Below are 25,271 nucleotides of genomic sequence, written 5' to 3'. Positions count from 1 at the left end.
ATCAAAAGAGCAAAAATAAAACTAAATAATTCTATGTTTGCAGAGAGTTAGTTTAGCAAGAAGAGGGTTTTTATTTTAAGGTTTTGTTTTTAGGAGGTTCCTCCAAAGGAAGCTTGCGCTGCTGCTTTCGGGCAGCAGAATTGGCCAGGCGCTCCTGGAGACACTCTCAAGCGGCTCTTGCTTCTAAGTCATGTTCTAAGGGCACAGTGAGGAGGGTATTTAAACCTACAGACTGCACAAAAGGAAAACACACGTACACAAAAGTTCTGGAAACCCCCAGGTATGGGAGCGGAGTTGTTCATAAACCAGTCTGTCTTGGCACAGCATCTCCCAGGGCTGCAGCGGGGAATGAGAGGGCTTTTCATTTTCCCTTGATGTCTCTCCACCCTCTTACGCCGAATGTAAAACCCCAGACTGGCCACATCAATCTACGTTACGTCCTCCTCCAGCGCTCCCCAGAGCTCCGCTTGGGCTCAGCACAGCCAAGCCCGGGTGGAATGAAGGAGGGGTGAACATACCCTGCCTGACACTTCTATTGCTGCTGTAAAACACAAAACCCACCCAGAACTACAACAAAGAATTCCCCGGTAACATCTAGTTCAATTAAATAATAACGTTTAATGCCCCACCAAGGACAGACGCAGCTCGGGAAGACGACGACAACGAAAGCTTCAGCATGAGCGAGCATGACACGAACCTGAGGAGACGCAAGTTTACAGGTAGACCTTGGCCATGCAACATACCCCCCACCCAAGTCACTCCAGCATCGCAGACCCACATTCCCAGCCCATGCCCTGGCCCTAGAGGAATGCCAGCATGGTTGGGTCAAGGGCAGCCAAGCGGCAGCAGCAAATGGGACATGAGGACCAACTCCCTGCGCAGACACGTCAGACTGGGATAAGACATACTTTTAATCTGCAGTAGATCCAAGTCTGGTATGGCCATTCAAGACCTATTATCTGCTCTACATCCAGGTACCATCCCACACCGATGAGAACCGAGATTCTCTGTATCTATCAACTTCCTTCAGGCTGCTAAGCTTTAATTAACTGATTTCTCTCCGGTATTCATGAACGTCAGCAAGCTCTACCACATCTTCTGACCAACTGCATTTAAGCAATTAATTCCAATTCAGCCTATTCCTCCTGAAACTTCATGCAATATGCCAGAATGAAGAGATGCCACTACCTTGCTAAGAAGACGGTAGCTGTTTGAAGAGTGTTTTAGGAAAGTACAAGCCAGACTTCTGCACAACAAGGTATAACGACAGTATTTAAGGTTTCTAGGTTCTTTGAAGGCCTCCAGGACTTTACAGGAGAGACCAGTCCCAGTACAAACAAGTCACCTGATGCAATTACAAGTAATGGTGGAGTCCCCAAACTTATCTCAATCAGACACTCTTGATTTCCTGTTTGCGGCATTGACAAATAAAAAGCTCTACATTACAGGTAATTATACTTCACAGAGGACAACAATTAAGAAATAGCCAATTACATTTTACAAGCTCAGGATAATCAAAAGCTTCCTCAAATATCTACAGTTGCAATAAGCACTTAGAAATGGCAACTCCCAACAAATTGCAGGTAATTTAGAGCAATTTACACATATGACATATTTCCCTATCTGTGCTTAAAACCTTCAAACTCGATTCCGAAAAATGCTGCAGGAGTTCCTGGAATGTATCACTGCTGGTTTCTAAAAATAGCACATTGCCCATTCCCACCTTCACCGACCTCGGAGGCGAGATGCAGGACCTCTGGTCACCACGCTGCAAAGAGAAATTCACCACCAGGAGAACAGAGTTTAGATCAGATACTTAAAAACATGGGAGGATCCTAACACGCATGCCAACAAACACCACCAGCAAAAAATCCATTCCTTCTGTTATGTGAAAAACGTGCTCGATTTCAATACCACATAATTTGATTTAAGCCTTATAGTTTTTAAAGGAACAGTCACCTGCTTTATTTGTAACCCAATGCTGTAGCTCCCATGCAGTCAATGCATGAGAACCAGGATCAAACAGCAAATTGAAAATCATTAAATGATTGAAAGGAAAGGAAACATACCTTTCTCATTTTTAAAGCTTAACTTTTTAGACGAGAGATTTAAAAACACCCCTAGAGGTGCAGAGGAGGAGAGATGGACAAGGATATGACCTAGTGTAGATGGCTGTTCAGTATGGCAGTTTCATCCCTCACTTTCGATGCATATTTTTTTTGGGGAAAAAAAAAATGCTTTTCCTTGCTCATGTGGCTTGGGTTGCTGGAACTGCACTTTTATCTCAGAGCAGGGCTCTTACACCGTATTTCACGATTCTTTCCAGTGATGGCTTCCTGTCCTCCTGGCCACCAGTCCAGCTGTTAGTGCCATTACTTCAGCTGCATGAGTACATGAATTTCCCTGGGGCTCGTTGTTGCACAAAAGCTCATGAAGTCCTTCAGACGTGCATGTGACGGGGGAAAGTCTGCTTGGCAGTTAACTAAGAACTAAAATCACAGTGGTATTGGTTGGAAGGGACCTCTGGAGGAGCAGAGCAGTCCAACCTCCAGCTTGAAGCAGGAGTACTGTCAACACCAGGTAAAGTGGCCACAGCTGATGTACTTACTAAGAACTTACTAAGAACACGAGTATTTTAAGAAATCTGGTGAGAGAAGTAGAATTATGATCAGCTATGGTGAGATACTGGAACAGCCTTTTCTGATCTTGCATCGTAGGGACCACGGGAAGAGCAAGGAGGAAGGATTAATTCAAGGAAAGCCAAAACGCACTTCAAAGAGCCTGGGAGAAGCTTTAACACACTTCTCTCCAAGAAATGACGCACGCCTGTTTTGTCTATACGGGAAGCCGGAGATAGGAAGGACAGTAAAGCGGTAATAAGGCACTCCTCTGGGACTCGGAGGGCACTCTGACCTCAAACAGCTCGCACAGTCAGCAGGTCCCCGGCCAACGCAGGGCCACACCATCTCCTCTCTTCTCTGTTCCACCTCCTCCAGCCCAGATGGCTGCAGGTCGCAGACTGCAGGCGGTACTTCCCCACCGCCCTCCCCTCCTTCCCTGCTACCGCACTGCCACTCTCATGCTCCCCATCTCCACGCTCCCCCCAGGACCTGAGAAGGATTTCCCGCCCCTGCGGTCCCCACCACTGAAATCCTGCTCTCAGTTTCCAAATTAATGCTCAAAATACAATAATACAGAGGGAACTGATGCACCGAGTGCTAGGATAGCGAAAGCTGAAATCCAGCAGCCTAGCACAAATATGAACCATGGTTGCAACGTCAGCTGGGAGGGGGACGTGGTGCAGAAGGGTCCCCTGTATGAAAGGGAGAGCTGGTGAAAACCTTTTTAAGGCCCAAAAGGGTTGACTGGTTCATACACAGTTTAGATCTGCAACATAAACAGCTGACCCTAAAAAGGAGGAAAAATTTATTTTCAAACTCCATCTCCACCACAATCGCATTGGCAACAATATGGTTAGAAAGAGACCTCTCTACCACACTCCAGGACTGTTTTACTTGTCCTCTATGCCAAACACAGAGTAACCCGACGTTATAAATCCTGTTCACACTCATCTGTTGCTCAGGACTGAATATAATTCCATTTGACAAACCTGCCTGTTTTAACTTCCTAACTACATGAGTTGGATAATTTCAGATGCTTGCTCTTACAGTCCCTATTTTGCCTACTTGGCATATCAATGTATATATGTTCAATTTAAAAAGAAAAACTATTTTTAAAATTCAAATTTTAAAGGAAGCACATTTTTCTTCCCTGCTAAGTGCCTTCTGTGGCTTGGCAACACCTTTGTGGACAATAGGTGTTCCTGCCACTACTGTCCCATCTGGAACGAGAGGTTTGGCTCCAGTCCCACCCTCTTTCTTCAGCTCAGGCTTCCAGGATGATTTCCAAAGCTAGGAAGATTATGCCACTCCATGCCACCCGAGGCAACACACTACACCCAAGTCCGCAGCCCAAGATGGGCTACCTGGGAGGGTTTCTGACATTGCTGGTGCCAAGCCACAGGCAGCAATTAACAAAGAAAAAGGGTTGCTCGTAGCTTGACTGCTGGCAATGTGGTTGATGGCTCCAGACAGAAGAACCTACATGAGGTGAGAAAGGGAGCAATCCACACAGAGCTGACTCAGAGCGTCTCCATCAGGGACCAAAACCCTGATGACCTTGCTGAGCCCAAGCAAGTGCTGCCTCTCAAGCGTATCCTACCATTCGGGAGGCAAATCCAGTGAGCTGTAGGAAGCATGTACCCTTCCGAGCATGCGGAAGAGCTGCTGGGCGGCACTGGAGGACTGGAAGGCCACCATCTTCACTATAAAATCAGTGGGATATTAGCTCACTCGCTACAGCTCCAACAAGCCACCTCTCCCAGGCTGAGAGTGCCCAAGTCAATGACATTTGCAAGGGACAGTCGGCTCTCAAGGAGAGGAGCTCTAGCACTGCATCGAGAAAGGAAAACAGATCAACATGGGGCCGGCTGACTTTTCTGCCAAGACTGCTGCAGGATCAGAAAAGCCTCCTTGAGCTCTTGACAAAAGCTGCAGCTGCAGGCAGCAGGGCTCAGCAGGAAGGGGGCTAGAACAAGCGCTGGGGTTTCTGCCTTCCTCAGATTTGCTCATCTCTTCCACCCAAGCAGCGTGATGGAGCAGTGGAGCTTGACTGGCGAACCGTCCCAGGGACTGAGGGCACCCTGCTCACGTCTGGATCAGAGACACAACTCGTCAGTCTCGGAGATCCTTCCCCTCCTCTCCCTGCTCTGCTGCAGCGGAGCAAAGCGAAAGGCGTCCGCGCCGTGCCGTGCCTCTCGCTGGAGGAAAAACGCACCCTGAGCCTGATGAAACTGCAAGGCGTTGGTTGCTCAGCAGAGACACCCACTGCAGTGCCGGCTGCCCTCCCGGCCACGTGGGCAAGAGCCCTGCCCTGCACGGGTGCGTATCTGGGCCGGTGAGTTGGGCAGAGTGCTACGTTCGCATAAAAACAACCACCACCCCGAACAATTTTCAGCCAGTTCAACGTAGCGCATTTCCAATTTCTTGGCAATCAGAGAGAGAGGGAAGCATGTGAAAAATGCCCCTCTCTCAGCACAGGCTACCTTCTCCTGAATACAGCAGGGCTGAAAAGAAAAATACTGAGTTTTGCCCAGTTGGGCAGGAAACGGCAGCACCTGCAACGACACGCCACAAGGACAAGCACCATACCTTCCAACGCCCCTAAAATCAGATGTGGCCCATCTGCACATCCCAGAGGGACAATCCGAAGGAGCTTCCCTCCCTTCTTCCCCGGACCACTATAACCCACGCAGCAGATACTGCTGGAGGGACGTAAAAAGAGGAGAGCAAACATAGCCCATAGCTTGGCTGCCGTGGCTGCAGGCACACAAAGCCGCTCCCCAACCACCTCTCCACCAGTCCCATCGGCGTATTCGTGTCATCCAGCTGCTACAACCTTTGCCACCCAAACCTACAGAGAGCAAATCTGCATGAAACAGTTATTAAAACGGTGTGAGGCTCGGCACCCTGCCTATCCTCGTGCCAGCCACTGCTACGACTGGTTCCACCTCACCAGCCAAAACTCTGGAGACGGAAAGGCCAGCAGAGACAAAGGTGTGCTGCCTTTACCTTTGAAGGGATTTAGATCTGGAGCAGTCAACACCGACAAACTGCTGAGACAGGCATTTACTCAGGTGTATAAACATCACGGACACCGAACGCCAGCCTTGCAAGAATTCTTCTCCAAAGCTGAAGAATAAATTCAACGTGTTTTTAAATAATTATGGATGAATCATTCGGAAAAAAAACCCAACAACTTTCTCCATTTTATCTTCAGTGGCTGACACTGATTGTGCAGCTGTTTTGTTTTTAATATAATTACATATTCCCACCTACTTGTACTCTTAGTGTGCAGCAGAAAACCTAAAGCATAGGCTGACATTTCCTTTTGGCCTTTGGAAGTGACAGAACAGTTAACAAAAACTTAATTTATTTGAGGTGGGAGGGCAAAAGAGAGGCCGCAAGTTAATTTCCCTTAGAAGCCCGATGGTCCCCACCCAGAAACCTGCACACAGAAGAATACTGCCTTTTAAACTGGTAGGTTAGGTCTGAGACCAGAGCGAAGGTTTGTCAACCATGACAAGCCACGGCTTGTTTAACAGTCAACCGGAGGGTTGAAAAGTCTAATAAAACCAAAGGGCCTTCCACAACAAAGCTGCTGCCACTTAAGGAGAACATTCACACCCATTCAGTAGGGTTTTTTCAAACACGCAAAGGTATTTGGAGCCACTAAAGTGAGCAAAGACACACCAAAACCCAGCAGCTAGAAATTGAAGCTGGAAAAAACTGAAGCGAGCAATACAGAACACAGGGAGAACAGTGAGAGTAACTAACCGCGGCAAGAGATAACAAAAATGCTGCCTGACCTCCCATCACTTGGATGCCTTTCTAAAACAGACACTTCAGCCTGACCACAAGTTATTGTGCAAGAATCACTGGGTGAAGCTGCGTGACCTGTTATCTCCAGGATTACCAAAGGAAAGTTTTTCCCATGCCCATTTGGAAAGCTTCCTCTCTTCAGAAGGAGGAAGGTTTATGGATCAGTTTTAGCAGGCTCCTCCAGCCTCTTCTGGGGAAGACCCAAGCCCACCGCTCGTGGACAGCAGGATGCTCGGCCTTCTCAGCTGCCTCCAGCTGGGCTAATTCCCCCAGCCAGCGGCACTCAAATCACCCCCGGGTCACAAACTTCACTCCATATATCTGGAGGGGAAAGCCACAACGCTGTTTTACAACGTGACAAATCCTACGCTGCAATGACACATCCGCACATCCTTTGCTGCCCGTTTCCATCTTGTTTCACGCTCATCTATTTTTGCCAGCATTGGCCCATTTTAAGAAAAGAGGGTCAAACGAGCCTTTTCAAAGTAGCTTTTCCCAAGAGAGGAAAACAAAGCTTCCCTGAATGTGCAGATGTTCAAAGACACATTAAATATAAATACTTCCACAACAAAGAAGGCAGCTTCTGCCCTTTCTTTTCCTGGCAAAGCCTTGGACCAAGCAACAAAGGGGTGATGGTCTTCATCCAGTGCTTCATCCAGATCAGTAGAAGACACATGCTGCACACACCTGAGGTTGCCAGCATACCCAACGGCTTGCTTTTGTGGCTCTACTCAAGAAGGAACATTTTTCATTTCCCAAGAAATAAATGTTATAACAGTCACATGGACTGAATTAAAAGTACAAAGACAAGCCTTCTTAGCCAAAGACCCCAACTTTTTATTAAAAAAATAAAAAATACATGCCCTGTGGAAATCCAATCTGGGTAGGGCCATGAGGAGAGCGAGAAGGTTCCAAGGTCATGTTTTACAATCTTTTGAAGCAGGAATGAAGCCGATGTCCGAAGGAGGCATTTCATGCTGCAATCTGTACAGAGCTTCCCTTTCTTCAGCACGCTGCAAATGTTACAGTGCAAGAACTTGCCGTCTTTGCTTGGGCACTCTTATTTATACACAATAAAGCCCTTGTGCAGGAGATCAAGGCTGTATTTCATTGATTTGACATGATGGTTAACCTGTGAACTTTGCCCCTGCTAATAGAATAATTTCTATTTGTTGATTCCTCTTTTGGGATCCTCAAGGGTAACAGTCACTTCAGCCCAGCTCTCGTTTGCATGCCTCGTCCCAAATGGTTTTACAGCTCTTACTTCCACGGGGCAGAGCCAGGAGAAAGTTAATCAAACCCAGTGGCTACAGCTGGATACAGAGTCCCCGCACCTCCCACCCTGGATCCTACCTGTAATTCCCAGGAGCTCTCCCACGACTTGGCTCTGATTTGTACTTTGCTTGTGAAAGCTTGGAGAGGTCCTCAGCTACCAAACGATCGATCCCACGTGAATACATGCGCTGGACGGAGATCCCAAAGCAACTGCCTGGACCAGGCTGGCAGCAATGGCAGAACAAGAAAGCCCCTCTTCCAGATAAATCTCACCCAGTCTGAAAAACTGATTGCCAGCCAAGAAAAAGACCAAAATTTATGATTGAAAAGGGTAAATCTGTTGCACACTAAAGGCACCGTTTTCCAGCAGAGCTAACCCACTCTAAACACAGATTGCTGAAAGAAAGGCAATCGCACCTCCCCACGCCTACTGCTCTCCTCCTTCCAGCACCAGCATTTCTCTGAACACACCCTGGAGATAAATGACAAAAAACCTAAACCTCTAGAAAAAAAGGAAAATTAAAATGGAGAGAGGGAGAGGACTGAGACTCTCCAGTCTACAACAGGACAGGGAATATGTGGGGGTTGGAGGATTGAGGAAAGAATAAAACCCAGCAGCTTCTGGCCATTAGCTCTGGAGGTAGGTCCAGGGACTAACATGAAGTCCTGGTGCTAACCAGTAGGTCTCACTGGGGTATTTCAAAGAGGTTTTGTCCTCTAGCTATAGTTTTCCCTTCCTTTGTTGTTTTTCATCAGGATAGGTGAAAGCTATTCATCTCTTAGCTATTTAGATCAGCTGAAGACCTTCTAAAAGCTGGTACTTTAAGGACAGCCTTGTATCTTGGGGGCCACAGGACCAAAAAATTCCAGGTCTTACCACAAAAGTGTACTCTGGAGTCTTCAAAGGTAAAATCCAATTTCCACGTGGGTTTTACAGAATTTGGATAATCTGACTTTTAAAACTGCAATGGTTCTACTTAAATTCATCACTGCCGTAACAACAGCGAAGAACCCGGACCAGGGCTGTGAGTAACGATGGTTTTGCTTTTACACGCTAAGCGTGACCTGCTGCAATTTAATTTCTGAGCGTGACTTTGGGCAAAGCAGCTTGCTCTGGCACATGGCAGAGGGGAATGAGAAGATGTGTGTCTCCAGAAGAGGCCTCTCCTGAAGTGCCCACATGAGGAGCAGGGGATTCGGGGCCACACCAGCGAAGGGGCACCTTTGTCCCCGACGAGCAGAGGTGGGTGCTGCAGCCCCCGGAGCAGTTCAAACCTGAGCCACATGGGTACTGCAGCGGTAGGAAAAAAAATGAGCCTCGTAACAAACAAAGCACCCCAAACCCAGCTGACCGCTGGGGATGGTGTATTTCCAAGAGGATTGTCTTCTTTGTAGAGTCCGAAGCTGCACTTCCAAGTGAAGCAGGCAGTAATTAGCTAATTACTGGCATTAGGATGGATGGCATTGGACCCGTTTTGCATCTGGTATGCTCAAAAGGGTAGCTCTCCTCCTGTATTGTTCCACTTCCAAATCACCTCCGCTAACTAAGCAGCAAAGCTACAACATCCCATCGCCATGGAAGAGGTTGAGAACAAGGCACCAAGGACAACCGGCCTCACCAACGCCGGGACGGCACAACACTGGCTGCTCCACGCCGCCAGGCAGAGCAAAGCCCTGCTCTCAACCAAATGTCAAATCTTTTCAGAAAGATGCTCAGAATTATATTCACCAGCAATTTGACTTTTTAATCATTTCAATTACTGTGACTAAAACCCTTCAATTGGAACAAAACCGGGAAAAAATAACCCCTCTCCTTCTGAAACAGCCTGCCTAGCTTAACAGACCATACCAAATTGTGAAGGTTTTTGCTTTTGTGGGCTTCACATATTTCATTTAATGCAGATAATTAACCTCAGTTTCTAATTTCAAATCCTCCACATAAGGAAGTGAAGTGATTGAATACATTCACTGACAGATGGAAAATTAAAATATTACTACAGCTTCTGCATGTGGCTCAAAAGACAGGGCCTTGCAAAAGATCTTTCTTCTTTTATTTGACTGATTAACTGTAATTTGCTTAATGGATTTAAGGATGAGCCTAATAATCCAATGATACTTCCAGGAACTGATTTAGGATATCAGCACCTCTAAGGTTTTTTTTTTTAAACTCAGCAATTTTCTGCACTACACATACAGCCACTTCTGAAACCAGATTTCTCCACTGATTCTAATAAAATCAGGCCCACAATTTATTTTAGACGCACAGTGACTGCGTGACTGGCCTTGCACCGTGCCGCCACAGTGCTGTAACTTCTTGGAGCACCTCCTGAAGGCCCAAACCAAGGGATGACCCATGACCGTGGTGGGCTCCGGCAGCCAGCGACCCAGCCCAGCGGACAGGGAGGACTTCTTGCACGGCTTGGGAAGGTGGGGAAGTCAACAGCTCTCCCCTAACAGGAGGCCAGCGTGTGTTCCGCCAACACCCCCACGCCCTTCTCAGTCCCTTTTCCATCAAGAAAGCCTGGCGTAACAGGATTTCACAGTCTGTCTCAATAGTTAATAAATCCAGGATCTAACAGACTATTAAAGTAAAACATCCAAGAGGCAGTCATTTTTAAAATGTCCAATGGTAACTAATTATTCAAGGGATTAGTCCATTATAGCCACAACAAAGAAACTCTTAAAACATAAAGCCAAGTTGAAGGGCAGATCAAAACCAAGGTGTACCCACCCCGTGGCCCACCTCCTGGGTGCACCTCTCAGCATCCTGGGATCAGTTCAGCCCCTGTTCAGCCTTTTAGCACCCAATTCTTTCTGAAAACGGGCAGAACTCAAACCAGCCCAACGTCCAACCCGGTTCTCAAAACACATTATCTCATGATTTGTGCCATCGTTGTAAGTGCACATCAAAACAGGACCTCTGCCAACACGGGACCAGATGGGCTGTGGCTCTAACCCAGCCATGAAGCCCTCCAAGGATGGAGATCCCCTCCCTTCTGGTGACCCGTTCCTAGGCTGCATCACCCTCCTCGTGAAGATTTTTTTTCCCCCCATGTCCACTCTGAACCTCCCCAGCACCAAAAAGAGGGGGATATAACTCCCCTTTCGTGCTTGTAAGAGAAAAGATTCTATAACCCAAATAAAACTCAATCACAACAAAATAAGGTAGCTGTTCGCTGGAGGAGGGGAGAAAATGCTATTCATTTATCAAAAAAGAGTGCTAAAAGCTTAACTACTTGTCTTTAAAAAGACGCCAAAGCACTGATCCATAACCAAACAACAAATACACCACTTCTTCATCTTGATTTGTGTAGAGGCAAAGCTATGGGCACAAAAGGTATTCTTCTTCAAATAAAATCCATTTTAAAACTTGGCAACCACCAGTATAAATACTTTACACTGTTAATGTAAGCATTTCCACGCAGAAGTTTCATCAGCTTAACGACGTATTTAAAAAAGCTGGCGTAACTTCTGTGCAAAAACACCATCAGTCTTTGTCTTGTATATCTTACAGCGCCTGAGTCACGAAATTACCACTTAGTGCTATTAGCATCAGACCCCACCTCCCCGTTAGACCCACTAACTTCTCTCAAGAACAATGCAGAACCAAAACTATTCTTCTATACCTAACTTTAAATTTGGAAATAGCCACAGACTCCAAATAGGGTTGTATCGATTACAAGTGTTGTTATGGGCCCAACAATTTTAATTCCAGCTAAGCGTCCAAAACTTTTCTTTCTGCCTTTACATACGGGTATAACATTCAGTAGCTGCTTTTTTCCAGCAACCAACCTCTCATGAAGCTCCAGTAGCCTAGCTCCAAGATGCACATGCTGCTTCTCCAGTTAAAAGAAGCATCGGTAAGACAGTAATGCTTGCCTTAAGCTTTCCAAACGCAGACTGCTCCTGCATAAGCGTTTGTGATTTTGCATCCCCAATTTTCCACCCGTTCGGTACAAATGACACCGACTCCTTCACCACACAGTCTTGAGTCAAAGCTTGTGATTTAATATTTCATTATGAATGAAGCAGCCAACCTCAAAATTAGGCCTGCCAGCTAAATTTTAGCTTCTTTGTGATGCAGGCCCAGCTTCTGACCGCTGGACCGTTTACGCTGCCCGAGCAATGGAGAGATCCCGCATCTTCCCTGAACCGGCCTGCGCCGTTCCTCTCCACGTTACAGTTCGCCGTTGCACCCGCTCAGAGCAGAGGTTGTCACACCCCTCTAAAAGCTCCTTCAGTTGTTTCTCCACTTGCTTTCTCTGCGTACCCTGTTATGAAGAAGCGCTGGCTGTATGTTTCGGGGAGAGCTGCTCTCACGCGTGTCCAGGGAGGCTGGCAGTACGTGGGCACAAGCATAAGGACTCTCCTGGTGATTTCTGCCAGCCCCGGTGGAGAACCACGTCACCCAGCCTTTTCTTTTGAACCACCAACACTCGTGAAACGCCACGAGCTTAGTCAGCTCAGCACTCTGGAAATTAAAGTTTAGCTCGTGTAGCCAGCTTCCTTTAAAGAAAACCAATCCATACGTGTATCAAAGCCCCCGCTGGGAAATTTCTCCATCCGTGCTTATCAGCTCCACCACAATATTCTCTGATGTCCAACAACTGAGACCTCACCTACCACCACATGTCCTCTCATCACCATCCTCCAGGTCTCCTTTTCAACATGTTGCGCACTTCATGACACGGGTCAAAACCCACAACAACTGGCAGAACCAACCTACATCTCCCAGCTTGCTGGTCTTTCAGAAAAGACGAAAGCAGAGCTGCTCACACGTAACGCCGTATGCTCTTCTTGCTTTCCGCCACGGGAAGAAAGCAAAGGCAACGGCCGCGGGCTCTGCTTCCCAACGCTTTGGGAGTGGGAGGGGAACCCCTTCTGATGCAAAGCTAAAGAGACGGCAGAAGAAACCCACCCCGACAAAAGACACAACTGCGACCTTTCACCGCCAAACACCAAATTTCCAGCTTTTTAAGACGTGTGCGTTCTCCTGGAGCGCTCAAAAACCAGGCTGCAGGGCGGTTCTCAGGCACAGGTTTAATTTCTGCTCTTCGGATCCGAGGAACGCCGTCCCGGCGTGTCAGAAGAAGGTTAATGAACGATTTAGCCGCCCTCACAACCACGTTAGTGTCACTTTCGGAAGCTGCGAGTTAATGCCCGAGATCTTCGGGGGTTACCCTCTTTGAAGTTCACTGATCCGTAACCAATGTCCAATTAATTTGCAGGAGCCTAACTATAATGACTATTGGCCTTTTCCTACGCATACAAAAACACAGTGGGTAACGGCGATGCTTTTGGCTTCGGGATATTCTCACGTACGCACGCACATTTGCACACCTTCAAAATATCCAACGCTAATAACGGGTTGTCTTCTGCCGTCTGAGGAATTTTTTACGTTTGCTCTTCTGAGAGCAGAGCTACCGTGTCAAGATTTACGAACTTTCTGCTGCAAAATATTTGGAGCCGATTCAAGATGCTCATTTGCTCACAGAGAAATACTTCTATTGCATTTGCTCAGATTCCTCTTTTTTTAGGGTTTCCATGGAAGCCAAGGAATAGAAGTTCAATCTTGGGAAGATTAAACAGGCCCTCCGATATAATGCAAAACAGCTTATTTCAACACTCCCTCAAGAACAGAAACGAGAAATTCTTCCACACATATGCAAAAAAAAAAAAAAAAAGTTTGTGGAAATTTTCAAAATAAATTGGAACCCAGCCTTTCAAATGCTGCACGCAGCTATCGCTTCTTGCTGCAAGCAGCACTGCCAGCTTCCACCGCTCTTACTCAGGTGAGAAAGTAAATGAACAAAAAGGTCTGCGGGATAAAGATGCTACGGTTTAAAACCCAGCTTCTTCAAGACAGCTATTGCTATACAACATCCAGGAAGTAAGTTAATTCAACCACAAGGTCTTGCACAAAGAGGAACAATCACCTCATAAATTAGTACCTCAGCAGATTTTTTAGAATAAAAAAACGCAGACATTATGCAGTTCGGCAGCATCTTCCATCGTGATGCTCTGGACACCACTAGAGCTGACATACCAACATTTAAAAAATAAAATAAATCACTTATCTTCAGTTACTCCAGGCTGAGAAATGACTCCTGCACTGGTGAGAACAGTAAACATTTCCGTGTCTCCCTACCCAACAGGTCAACGGAGCGTCAGTAGCCACAATGACAGGCTGTTGGACACTACAAATTAATAGTAATGCATTTTTTCTGACCTCCATCCCCCAGGTAAAGATTTATTTCATGGTATTCCAATCTGGTATGAAACTGCCCAGCTCTACTCCAAAACACTTCTATTTCACAGCACGCTTCTTAAACCATTTCAAAATCTGGCACAGATATATTCAGACAATGGGTAAAGTGCATTTTTTTTCTGAAGCCGGAGCTGAGAAGCACGTTGCATGTGCTTGCATGCATGAAGCAAGTGTTGCATGCAGGTTTTTGCTACCTGCTCTAGTAAGGAAACCAAACACAGCTGAACCTCAAATAAGTTCTTTTCAATCTTAAAGCCATTATCGCTTAAATAAAAAGTTACTTAAATCGTAGACTTTTCTAATCCTTCGCTTATGGCAAGTACCTGACCGCTCAGTGAAAATGCACTTCAAGAAACATTCAAGGTTTTTATTAACTCGACGGGAAAGTCCCAGGACCCTGGGATTTTGTTTTTCCGACTCCTGATTAAAACAGTGGGAGTCCACATGAATTCCCTTCTTTTTCCCCCCCAAGAGTTTCACATGCAACATCCCCTCCTTGAAATCTGTAAGAAAACAAGAATCAAACCGAAAACATTTCGCCAGCTGAAAGGCGCCGAGACCTTGCGCGAGGCGGGATGCGTTTCCAGCTGCCAGCCTAAAGGGACGGCCGAGGGAGATTAAACACAGAAATGCTTTTCATAAGGCAGGCGGCTTTGAAGAGGACAGTTCAGCTACTTCATTTCGTAACCTTCACAAAGCGTCAGATTTTAGCCTAAGCAGGTCTTAAAACAAGGAGATTTTAGTTAAAAAAAAAAAAAAAAAAAAAAGTAGGAATGTGTTCTGGCCGGGTTCTGTTGATTCAGCAAGGGTTAGACACACACACGCTTATTGATCCCAGAGAGCTCCCTGCTAAGTTAATTGTCTGGAATTTTAACTGAGCTCTCAGCAAGTTTCAAAATCCATGTTGGCTGGAAGTGGGTGGGGGACCCAGAAAAAAAACAGGCTGCAAAACTGTGCAACTCCTCCAGTTAAAAAAAAAAACCAGCAATTGCTTTGATGAAGGGAAAAGCTGCAGCAAGGAACGGTTTTAACCGGAGTCCGTGATTCTGACTTTGACACCGCTAGAATTCGGTGCTGGGAATCTCGTGTGCAAAGCAGCACCATTTTCAGGGAGCTCTGTGATCCCTGTTTGACCCGTACAAACATTATAGAGGTGAGCGTATCTCCTGCAAGCTTCCTGCAGCCTCTAGTTCTGGCTCATCACAACAATTTCCTGGTGTATTTGCAATAAGTTTTACCATGAGCTGTACTCGCCTGCATTCCTGTAACTGAACACTGACCTGCTGCGGGTGCAGGCTACGGCCAATCTGAAACTGCAGCTTGCTCGACTCCCTGCACGTGCACGAGGACTGCCCGCGGCTCTGCGCTGCCCACCAAGCCCACCTGCCTCCAGACCGCGTCCAGCAGCAGCTTCCCCAGGAAAGGAACGTGCTGCAGGGATGATTCGGGGCAGACAGGAACGGCCAAAGACACCCTTAAACCAACCTGCGACTATTTTCAAATAAAGCTTTGCATTCCACCAAAGCACCCACGCGACACCATTCGGTACCGATGCGGATGCTCCCCACCACCCAAGGTCCTTCGAGGTTTCCCATCACCCCCGCGCCTGCGGCGGCTCCCCGATCCATTCCCCGGAGGCACCCCGCAGAAGGGACGCTGCCCCGGCGCTCACCTACCTGAACTCCCTCCCCTCGCTGTAGCGCCGAGCCGAGGAGGCACGCTGCGTGGCCGTCTCCAGAAGCAGCTTCTGCGTGAGCCTGCTGGAAGGCGCCGAGTCCCTGCTGGCCTCGGGCTCGGCCTCTTGGTCACATTTCCACTCCTCGTCCTCGTTCAGAGTTGGCAGATAACCGGGTAGCCCTTTACCTGTCCCAGACCCTGAGCTCGGATCGCTATAAATTTTTGGACTTTCCCCACCTGTCCTCGTGTATTCCAAATAAATATCCGACTTAAGGAACAAAGGGTAGGTATTGTCTTCTATCATGCACTGAATCTCTGTTTGGGCCTGGTCAAACATGTCGGGGTCAATCTGCAGTTTCATGACGCAGTCTTTGATGAAGCTTTTTGTGGCCGGTTTGATCTGCCGGGACACAATGCCGTTGTTGTCGAGGATGTATTTTTTGTAAATGGCTTTTGCCAGCTTGAGTCTTTTTTCCTCATTAGACGTGCACTGTTCCAGCTTCCTGAAGCCGCTGCAGGCAAACCAGAAGTCCAGCAGATCCGCGCAGTCCTCCTGTTTCAGGAAAGTCCTGAAGAGGTTGATACCGTCTTGATCATCCAGCAGGGAGTGCAGCGACTCGGCCCACTTCAGGTAGGGTGGAGTTGGCGAAGCGCTCCCCTCGGGCTCGTACCCCAAATCCAAATCAGAGCGCCTCGGTGTTGCCGTGGACGTCTCATTTCTAACCACATCGCTTTTACTGGAGTAGAAACCGTGGCTAACTGGCCTTGGATCCGTGGACACGAGTTCCCCCTCCTCACCAGGAACCGGTGGCCTTGGAGCATCTTCAGTGAAGCTTCCTCCAAGGTCCAAGGGGAAGCCCTTCCCCTGGATATTCATTTTTCTGGTCCTTGCTTGCGCAGGAACAGTGGGGGATGAGCTCAAATCTCAAATCACCAATATTTGTAGCTCCAAGGTGTACGAGTTTGTTTGGCTGAAACAGATGAGAAAAAAATAAGTGAGTACCACTGTAAATAAACACTCTAAGATTACAAATCGCTAATTTTGCTCGCACCATTACTGCATTAACGCCTCTTTTTCAGCAGAATCAATGGCAAAGCTCTCAGCGACTTCGGAGAGCACAGAACTGGGCCCAAACCAGGCACCCTCTAAAAATGACAGTTACAGACTATCCGAAAACTTTACATCCAGCATTCGGCATCACTGATACGGCCGGTGCTACGCAAAAACAGCGGCCAACTGCACAACACTGGTGGTTTTACAGGACCCTGGGATCTGGCAGTCCCCACGTCCAAGCGATCTACACTCAGGTACCACGCAGAGCCACAGGACACACGCCATCTTCTGCGCTGCCGTTAACTCCTCTGCACGGCCTACCTGGACAGCACATGCAGCAGGTCGTACTAAGGCAGCATGTTTTTATCTGGCTACTGATCTAGCAAGTTCTCATCCCCAAACAGGAGTTTAAGGCTTGCGAAAAATATTTTGAAAGACTATCCAGTTAGTCCCAAAAGCGAGACTGCACCTTAATCAAACACAGGTGGCTTTTGTACGCTCAAGTGACATACCAGCGCCACATTCCTCGCAAATCTCTGCGTTTTAGAAATACACTGCGTCGCCTCGTCTAGCTCTAGGGGAATCCAGATGCATCGCTGACCCCAATATTTTGGGCATCTGGACTGAATTCTTGCTTCAAATGGGCATGTTAGCACAGGAGCTCAGGTCTGGCACCGGTTTTCATAGACAGGCCATTAAGAAAAGGTTCATTTACGCTAACGACATTGCATGCTACGAGCCTGGGAAAATTTCAGGTCATCAAAGAAAGATGAGAAAACCATCTCGAGAAAGAAATCTGATCAAGCACAATGTTTTTAAAGAGCAACGAGCCAACATGGAGGATGGGAGGTGTGGGGAAGGAGGGCGAGGACAACCCCTGGGCCGCCACTTCCACTGCTCAACAAGGTAACTTCACGATTTAAAGACAGTAGCAAAAGTCTTGTTTTACAGAACAGCATCGGCCTCGAAGCTCCCAGTACCGCAACGCACCGGCTGCCCGACGAATTCCTCCTTGCACCGACTCCGTTGCACGTGAAAACGTACCAGGGAAGACACGTTTCAGCTCAGCCTCCCTCTCAAAGCTCGCCCCGCTCCAACGAACGCCTCTTTGGGATGCTCTGCCGTTTTCCCCCCCGTTCCCCCTCCCCAGCTGAACCAAGAACCGCCGCCTACGCCACGCCTGGCCTCACAGCCCACCTGCGCATCGCGGAATAAGCCCGGCCAGACGCGGAGCGGCCGGCGAGCCCGGCCAGGCCCGGTGCAGGCCCCGCCGCCGCAGGAGCCAGCGCCGCCCTCGCGCCCAGCCCGGCCGCCCGGAGCACGCAGCCGCTGCCCTGGCACCGGGAACGGGGCCGGCCTTTCGCACCCTGCCGCGTTTCTGGGCCGCTTTCACCCCGGTGCTGGATGCGAGCGCCGGGCTCGCACGCACCTCCCCGGCGAAGGTCCGCAGTTGCCCTGCCCGAGTGCTGGTGGCCCCCTTGGGGCAGCCCCTCCGGCCCCGGGGGCAGCCCCTCGGCCCCGGCCAGCGGCCCCACAGCCATGTCGGTCATTGTTGCGGCGAGGCGGCGCTCGCTCCTCGCCCCGGCCCGGGGGAGCCCCGCGGGATGCCCGCCGAGAGCGGGCGAGCGCCGGCCGGAGCCGAGCGAGGCGCCCGGCCGCCCCTCTCTCCCCGGAGGGGGACCCCCGCCTCACAGAGGCGGCCTCGCCCCCGGCCCGGCCGGGCCCCCGCCGCCCCGGGCTGCCCCCCCGCGGGAGGCGCCGGGCCGGGGCAGAGCTCCGCGGGCAGCCCCGGCCGCTGACAGGGCGCCGCGCGGGGCCCCCCGCCGCCCCGGGGCAACTTCGGGGGAGGCGACCCGGGCCGGCCCCCCGCCGCCGCCGCCGCCGCCGCCCCCGGCCCCGCTTGCCCTCCGCGGCGCGGCGCGGCCCGGGGCCGCCGGCAGGCGCCCGCCCCTCCGCGCCCAGGGCGGCCTAGCGCCGGCTCGGCGGCGCCCGGCGCGGCCCCGCGCCTCCCGCCCGGCGGCGGCCTCCGGCGCGGCCTCGGCGCAGGGCCTGGGCTCGGGGCCGCCTCCCCGCTCACTCACTCACCCGCACGGAGCAGCAGCGGCGGCGGCGGCGCGGGGCCCGGCCCATGCGGCTCAGCAGCGGCGGCCCGGGGCGGCGGGCGGCGGCGGGGCGGCGGCGGCACAAAGCGGGCGGCCCGGGACGCCCATGGCCGCGGCCGCTGGCTTGTGGCGGCGACAGGGAGAGAGCAGCAGCGAGCCCCGCACCGCTCCGCTCCGCCTGCGCCGCTGCCTCCCAGCGCCGGGGAGAGCGGCTCAGCCGCGCCCCCCGCGCCCCCGGCCGGTACTGCGGGACCGGCAGCCCGCGCCGGCGGCCGGCCGCGGGGGCGGAGCGGAGCGGAGCGGGCCCGGCCCGGCCCGGCCCGGGGGAGGCGGCGCGGGGGCACGCGGCGGCCGGGCCCCGGCGGTGGCGGCGGCCGGCCGGGCCGGGCCGGGCAGGGCAGGGCAGGGCGGCCCGTAGCCGCGGCACGCCGCGCTCGCTGCTGGGCCGGCGGGGAGGCGCACGGCGGCGCCCCGCCCGAGGAAGCCTCGAGCCCCGCGGAGCCCCGGGCACATGGCCGAGGGTCCAGGCGTGGCGCGGGGGGCCCCAGCAGAGCCCCGGCTGGGCTGGTGCCTCGCTCGAGGGCTGGGCGGCTCCAGGACTCCGTCCCGCTCCGGCCGAGAGGAGCCCGGCGGAGCTCCTCCGAGCATCCCGGGCAGGGGACGGCCCGGGAGAGGGTCACGCTGCGGAGACCTCCACGGCCTGGCGGAGGAGCTGGCTTGGCTCAGCAGCGGGAAGGCAGCCGCCCTCAGAGCCGCCGTGGGCCCCTCCTGCTCCGTCCGGGAGCGAATGGCAGCGTCTTCAGGCAGGCTCTGCCCGGGAGGGACCGCGCACCAGCGGGCCCGGGGACGGAGGAGCGCGGTGGCTGCTCCGCCGGCGGCTTTTGTCTCCATGAACAACTAGAGCCGGCTTAGAAACCGCAGCGTGGGTCCTGCTTCTCTGAGCAGGGCAATTCTGCGGCGGGGAGAAATAAGGGGACTTGCCAAGAGGTGGCACTGTACGGACTGAAATGGGTCAAACAACATGGAGACTCCCGGGAAAGGCGTGTCTTACCCCGAGATGGAGCTTCTGGCCAGGCAGGGTACCCCGGCCCTGAGGCGAAGGCTGTCCCGGAGTCATGGGGGACGTTGCAGGAAGAAGGAGATTACCAGATGCAGAGACCGAACGAGAGCAGTGCAACGGGGAAACGCGGAGCCTGCTTCTTCCCTGCAAAGCGATGATACGCTCAGAGCCCTGGGACCGAGCCAGGCAGACCCTTCGGTACCGTCCCAAAAGCTGAACACGCAAGCAAGCCCCGAGACAGCCCTCTCAAATCAGAAACGACTCAGAAAGATTTCCGATAGGGATGGTTTCCGGTTTTTGATGCAATTATTCTACTGCATGTGCCTGTTTCCATGCATTTAGGGAACACCTTCAGAAACGTACAACTTTTTTTTCCAGCCTTCTGAAAGGCACAGAAGTCCACCCCGGGCAGCGGTGCTCCCCTTCCCGCCCTGGCGCGGAGCCCGGCTGGCCGGTGCGGCTCCTTGCGCTCTTTCATGTGAACGACGCTCGGCGCTGATTTACATGTAGCAATGCAACGCTGATCTTGGGCATTAATACTAGACAAGCTGATGTGGGATTCAGCTGGTAAAGAATTAAAGGATGGGAATATAATTAATGCAATCAGCCTGGTTTCTGGAAAATAGCTCTTGTCAAACTCCGATGTCATCCTTTGAAGAGATTACAAGTTTGGCTGATAAAGGTTATGGCATAGAAATAATAGACCTGGACTCTGTTCAGGCATGTGACTTAATCCATATAGTATTCTGATTAAAAATTAGCACAATACAACATCAAGAGAGACACCTTAAAGGGACTGGGAGCTGGCAAACCGACAGCCATCAATGGGGAATCCTGGCAGAATGGGAGCGCTCTCAGTGGGTGTCCGGGGGCTGGATGGGAAGCCCAATGCTATTCAGCATTTCCATCAATGGTCTAGAAATAGATTAAAAAGCCCTGCTGAGAAAAACACCGGGGCCAGGGAAATGAGAGGGGCAGGAGACACGGACGAGGTCAAGACAGCTGTAGAAAACTTCATAAGCTGAGTCCCGGGGAAATAAAACGTGGTTGAATGCGAGCAGCTGCACAAGGATCATCCCTCCGTCGAGCCCAGGGCCCTTCTGCTGGAAAACTGCGCTCTGGCAAGGACGGGCTCGGGGGGGAGTTGAAGAGGCAGGAGGGACAGGGCAGGAGCAGCAGGCTCCCCACGGGGCACGTCCCGGCTGGGACGGGGCTGGGTCCTACGGCAGAAGGGGTTCCAGCATCCATGTTTCAGAAAGGATGGTGAGAAATTAGAGAGAAGGTGGAGAAGAGTTAAAACCGACCCCTGCTTTGCAGGGGGATGCCCGAGAACCGCAGCCTCCCTAGCTAGTTCAAAGGAGCCCCAGAGGTGCCTCGATTATAGCGCTTCAGCAGCTTCATGGGCGAGAGATGATCAGGTATTAGAGAGCTTTTCATCTCCCAGAGAAAGGCCCAGCAAGATTTCATGGCCCGAACTGAGTTTGCATGAGAAACCGGAGCCAGATTTCTCCGTGGCAAGGGGGGGACCGAGGGGGTGGGGGCGACAAGTTTGGCGCACCAGGATGCCGGTGGCTGAAGTGTGGGGGCCTGGCATGCCCCGGGGCTGCTTACTGCTACTCGGGGCCAGGCTGGACCTGGGGCGGTGAGAGAAGTGCCGGGGGCTTCTCTTGCACCCACCAGCTCTCGGCCGCCTTCCCCCGGCGCAGGGGACACCGCCGGGGTGAGGAGCCAGCTCCAGCCCAGCCAGTGGGTCCCTTCCAGCAGCGCGGGATCGCTGCGTGCACCCTCCGTCCCGGTGCCCCGAGGCAGCGGAGCCGGCGCTGCCCTGTCCAGCAAAGGCAGCTGCCCCTCGGTGGGCTGGAAGGGCCAAATTCCCTCCAGGCTGATGCCAAGCCCTCCCGGTGCCTTGCCATTTTCTGGTCCTCTAGCAGGGCTGAGCGGGGCTGGGAGAGCCATGGGCTCCCTCCAGAGCCCCCTCCCGCCTTTCACACCTCGGTTCACCCATGCTGAGGAGCCTCCTCCCTGCGCTTTGCCAGGGGCCAGCATCAACTACTTCAAGATTTACCTGGGGACATCAAACAGGTGAAAAACCAAACCAAGCATCCCTGGCTACACGGGGCGGGGGGGAATCAGCCTGCGAGGTCTTTCAGCAAAGGGTAGAGGCCAATGAACCAAACCGGATCATTTCTCCCTTCTTCATCAGTCGGTGGCGTGGCGCTGCCTTATACCTCCCCAAAACTGCCACAGCCGAGATGCCAGCCGTGTTTTGGTGCAGACCTGGCGTCAGCCTGCAGCCGAGGCTGGTCCCCGTGCACGCCTGGGATGCCGCACGCTGCCCGGCTCCTGGTGCACACACACTCAGTTCTGCCTGGAAAAGCCAGCAAACGCTAGTGATGCGGGAGCTGCTCTCAGCCTATGGTCTAAAGGGCCTGGGGCCGTATCCAAGCAGCCCGACGCCGTGCACGCAACGGTCGTGTGGTGCGGTTCGCAGAGCCTCCCTGCAAGCCCTTCACTCCCATCTCTCAGAGCTGCAAAGGGACGATTTCTGCTAGCACCACCAGCTCCCTGCCGGCCTGGCTTGGGAGCCGCCAGCCTTCCAGCAGCACTTCTGCAGAGGCTGAGAGCGCTCGGTTCAGCTTCAGCACTGACAATATTCATCTCAAATTAATTCCTCTCTTTGTAGCGACTCACCGGCTTCCCCAAAGCAAGGCGGGCCTGACCCGGCGCTGATGTTTGATGGCTGGTGGGCTGTCAGCATCCAGCGTACCCTTCTAACGGCAGAGATGTGCGTGGGTGAGAGCCGGCGTCCCTCCGGCACGGGCGGTTTCGGGATGAAGCGCACTAGATGGTGCTGTTCAACCTTTGGCTGTGCTTTAAAAGGACCCTGCAAGGTCATAAGTGGTGCCGAATTTCGGTTTTAGTAAAAAACCTTTTTGAAACTGGAGGACAAACAGAAATACCCTGAAGTGTGACATCCTACAGCGATCGCTGGCAGAGGCAAATGGCAGCTCGCCCTCAGAGGGACCCTCTGCGTACCGCACCCCCGCCTCATGCCTGGAGCACCCTCCTTTCTGAGGCAGGCGTTGGGTTTGGCTACGTGAGCAGTGATGGCAGAAGGGGCTGCCAAGAAAAAAATGCCGCGGGGTGGAAGAGGAGGCCGATAGCTCTCTCGTGGACCGCTGGCAAGATGACACTTGCAGAGCAGGAGGAAGAAAATGTATTAGCAGTCAAGATAAAGGTATTGGCGTTGTGGCAGCGGGAACCGAGGGCACCCTGAAGAGCCCAGCTCGGACCGGGCACCCGCAGCCCAGGGGCACTGCCGCGGAGGTGACGAGCAAGTGGGGCCACAGGACACGGCTGGCAGGAGAACAAAGCAGAGAAGCGGCCACGGGTACGACCGGGCTGGGAGGGACGGAGCACCTCCCCGCTTGGACAGTGAGGACCTACGGGCAGCCATGCCAGGGGCTGGGGGTGAGAGCTGAAGCGGGCAATGCTGGTTTGAACCCTCACAGCATCCCTTCTTGCAGGAGGCACTGGTCTAAAGATATCTCCCCATCCTGGCAATGTCAGCCCCCCACGGCATCCGCTTTCCGAGTCTCTCCCATCCGCTCTCCCACAGGAGCCGCTTTCCGAGTCCCCGTGGTGCGGTCCCACAAGCAGCCTGATGTACCTGCTGCTTTGGATTCCCCACCTCAAAAGAGGCAAACACACCCAAATTTGTCAGCTTGCCTTGGATTTGCCTCCAGTGCTGGGCAAAGCACCATTTGGACACCAAGCTTATGCCTTTTTGCTCAGATGCTGCTCTTTTATAAAGCCCACGCCTGAGCCTGCTGTTCCAGGCAGGCGGGAAAGGTGCGGGGCTCGGCTGCTCTGGGCGCTCGAGTCCTTCCCCTCCAGCAAAATCATCCCAGTTTCCCAGTCCACTCCCGTTCCCACATAGGTGCTCGCTTGCAAATCCTCAGGGTACACCGGGGGTCCCCGGGCCTCCCCCCTCCCAGGTACAGGGCTGGAGCGGGTGGATGGGGCAAAGGTTTTACTGCTCACATGAAAAATAAGAAAAACTCCAGCCCTCCAGCCAGGGTGGCCTCCTTCCAGGAACGTAAGGGCAGGAGGGCCCGGGCCAGCTCAGGCAGCAGTTTTTGTAGCTGCCAGCGTTTGCCCGTGGTGGGGCAGATGCCCGCACGGCAGGGGAAAGCCCCCACACGTTACCCAGAGCCCCTGCAGTGTCCCGGCACCCTGGCCTGTTCTCCCCAGGGTCTCATTCTGTCTTCAGCCCCGGCAGCATCCCCGCTTGGTGTTTCCCCTTGTGCCTGCCCTGGCATCAGCCTCCTTCCCCCAGCTCTGCTTCGCCTTCCCCTGCCAGATTACAGAGCCCCTAAACCTGGCGTTTCCTCCAAAAAAGATGATGGACGAGCTCACGCCATGCCTTGGAAGGCTGCTCCAGATGAGCTGATCACCCGATAACCGGCCAGCTATTTCTCTCACACAGTGACGATACCTTGGGGTAGGTGCAATCTCCTTCGGGAAAATCAGCTGTAATTGATGAACCATCCAATGATGCTCTAGGGGTTGCATAAAACCCACGGCAAAAGCTACGGGACTGAGGCTACAAGCGGGATTTAAGGTTGAAATTCAAGTCCTTAAACCTTGAAATCCCCTGGGCAGAGACCTAGCTTCTTCTGGGACCTCGCTCAGGGTGGGAGCGGGCGATGGGCGGCTGCTGAGCCCCTCCCTGCTGAATGGCAAGGATGCAGCACGTGCCCCGGCCCTGCCCGGGCAAGGAGCCGGCGCTGCCGCTCTGGGCCACGGCACGGGAAAGGAGCGCACGATCCGACGCCAGGCCCTCGGTGTCCCCCCGGCCCTCCACCTGGCCCCCGTGCCACTGCTGGGGAAGAGTTGCCCATGTCCGGCAGAGCAAAGAGAGCCTGCCAGACCCCTGCCGGATCCGAGACCCCCGGACTCCCCCAGGTTTGATCAGCCCTCTCTGCCAAAAGCCATCACACGCACGCTCAGCCAGCATCGCCAGTGCCCAATGCTCTTCATCGCCGGCCGGTGAAGGTGGGCACCCCCGGGTGACGTCCCACCCCACGCGCGCCTTCCCGCACCCACCTTTGGGGTCCGCCCTAGGCCTGCGCCCCGCACGCCTGCCTCTCCGTGCTCCAGACCACCAGGCTCGCTGCTCCTCTCGGGGGGCCGGGGATGGGACGCCGTCCACGCGCGTCCCAGCAGCGCCGCTCTGCAGAGAGAAGAGATGTCAGTTCGTCCCTGCTGGGACCACCCTGCCCAGCAGATGCTTGCAGGGGAGCTGGGCCAGGGGGGGACACCCTCCGGTCCCTGCTTGCAGGAGGGGGTCCTGCTCCCATGGTCCTGAAGGACACACTTCACATCTTGGCCC

General features: G+C 52.7%; 1 protein-coding gene across 1 annotated transcript in view; it reads right to left on the bottom strand.

Annotated features, from left to right (window-relative positions):
- Positions 1-19,051, bottom strand: part of AXIN1 (axin 1) — a 75,526-nt gene extending 56,475 nt beyond the window's left edge. Inside the window, exons 1-2 of the mRNA XM_075514919.1 lie at positions 18,800-19,051; positions 15,660-16,631 (exon numbers count right to left, since the gene is read on the bottom strand). Coding sequence (XP_075371034.1) covers positions 15,660-16,537 — 878 coding nt within the window. The 5' untranslated portion in view covers positions 16,538-16,631; positions 18,800-19,051. The remainder of the gene's footprint in view (positions 1-15,659; positions 16,632-18,799) is intronic.
- Positions 19,052-25,271: the final 6,220 nt, after the last annotated feature.

Source organism: Mycteria americana, chromosome 12 (genome assembly GCF_035582795.1).
Source record: "Mycteria americana isolate JAX WOST 10 ecotype Jacksonville Zoo and Gardens chromosome 12, USCA_MyAme_1.0, whole genome shotgun sequence".
Classification (NCBI taxonomy): domain Eukaryota; kingdom Metazoa; phylum Chordata; class Aves; order Ciconiiformes; family Ciconiidae; genus Mycteria; species Mycteria americana.
Note: the sequence above shows the minus strand (reverse complement) of the source record. Positions and strands in the feature narration are given on the sequence as shown.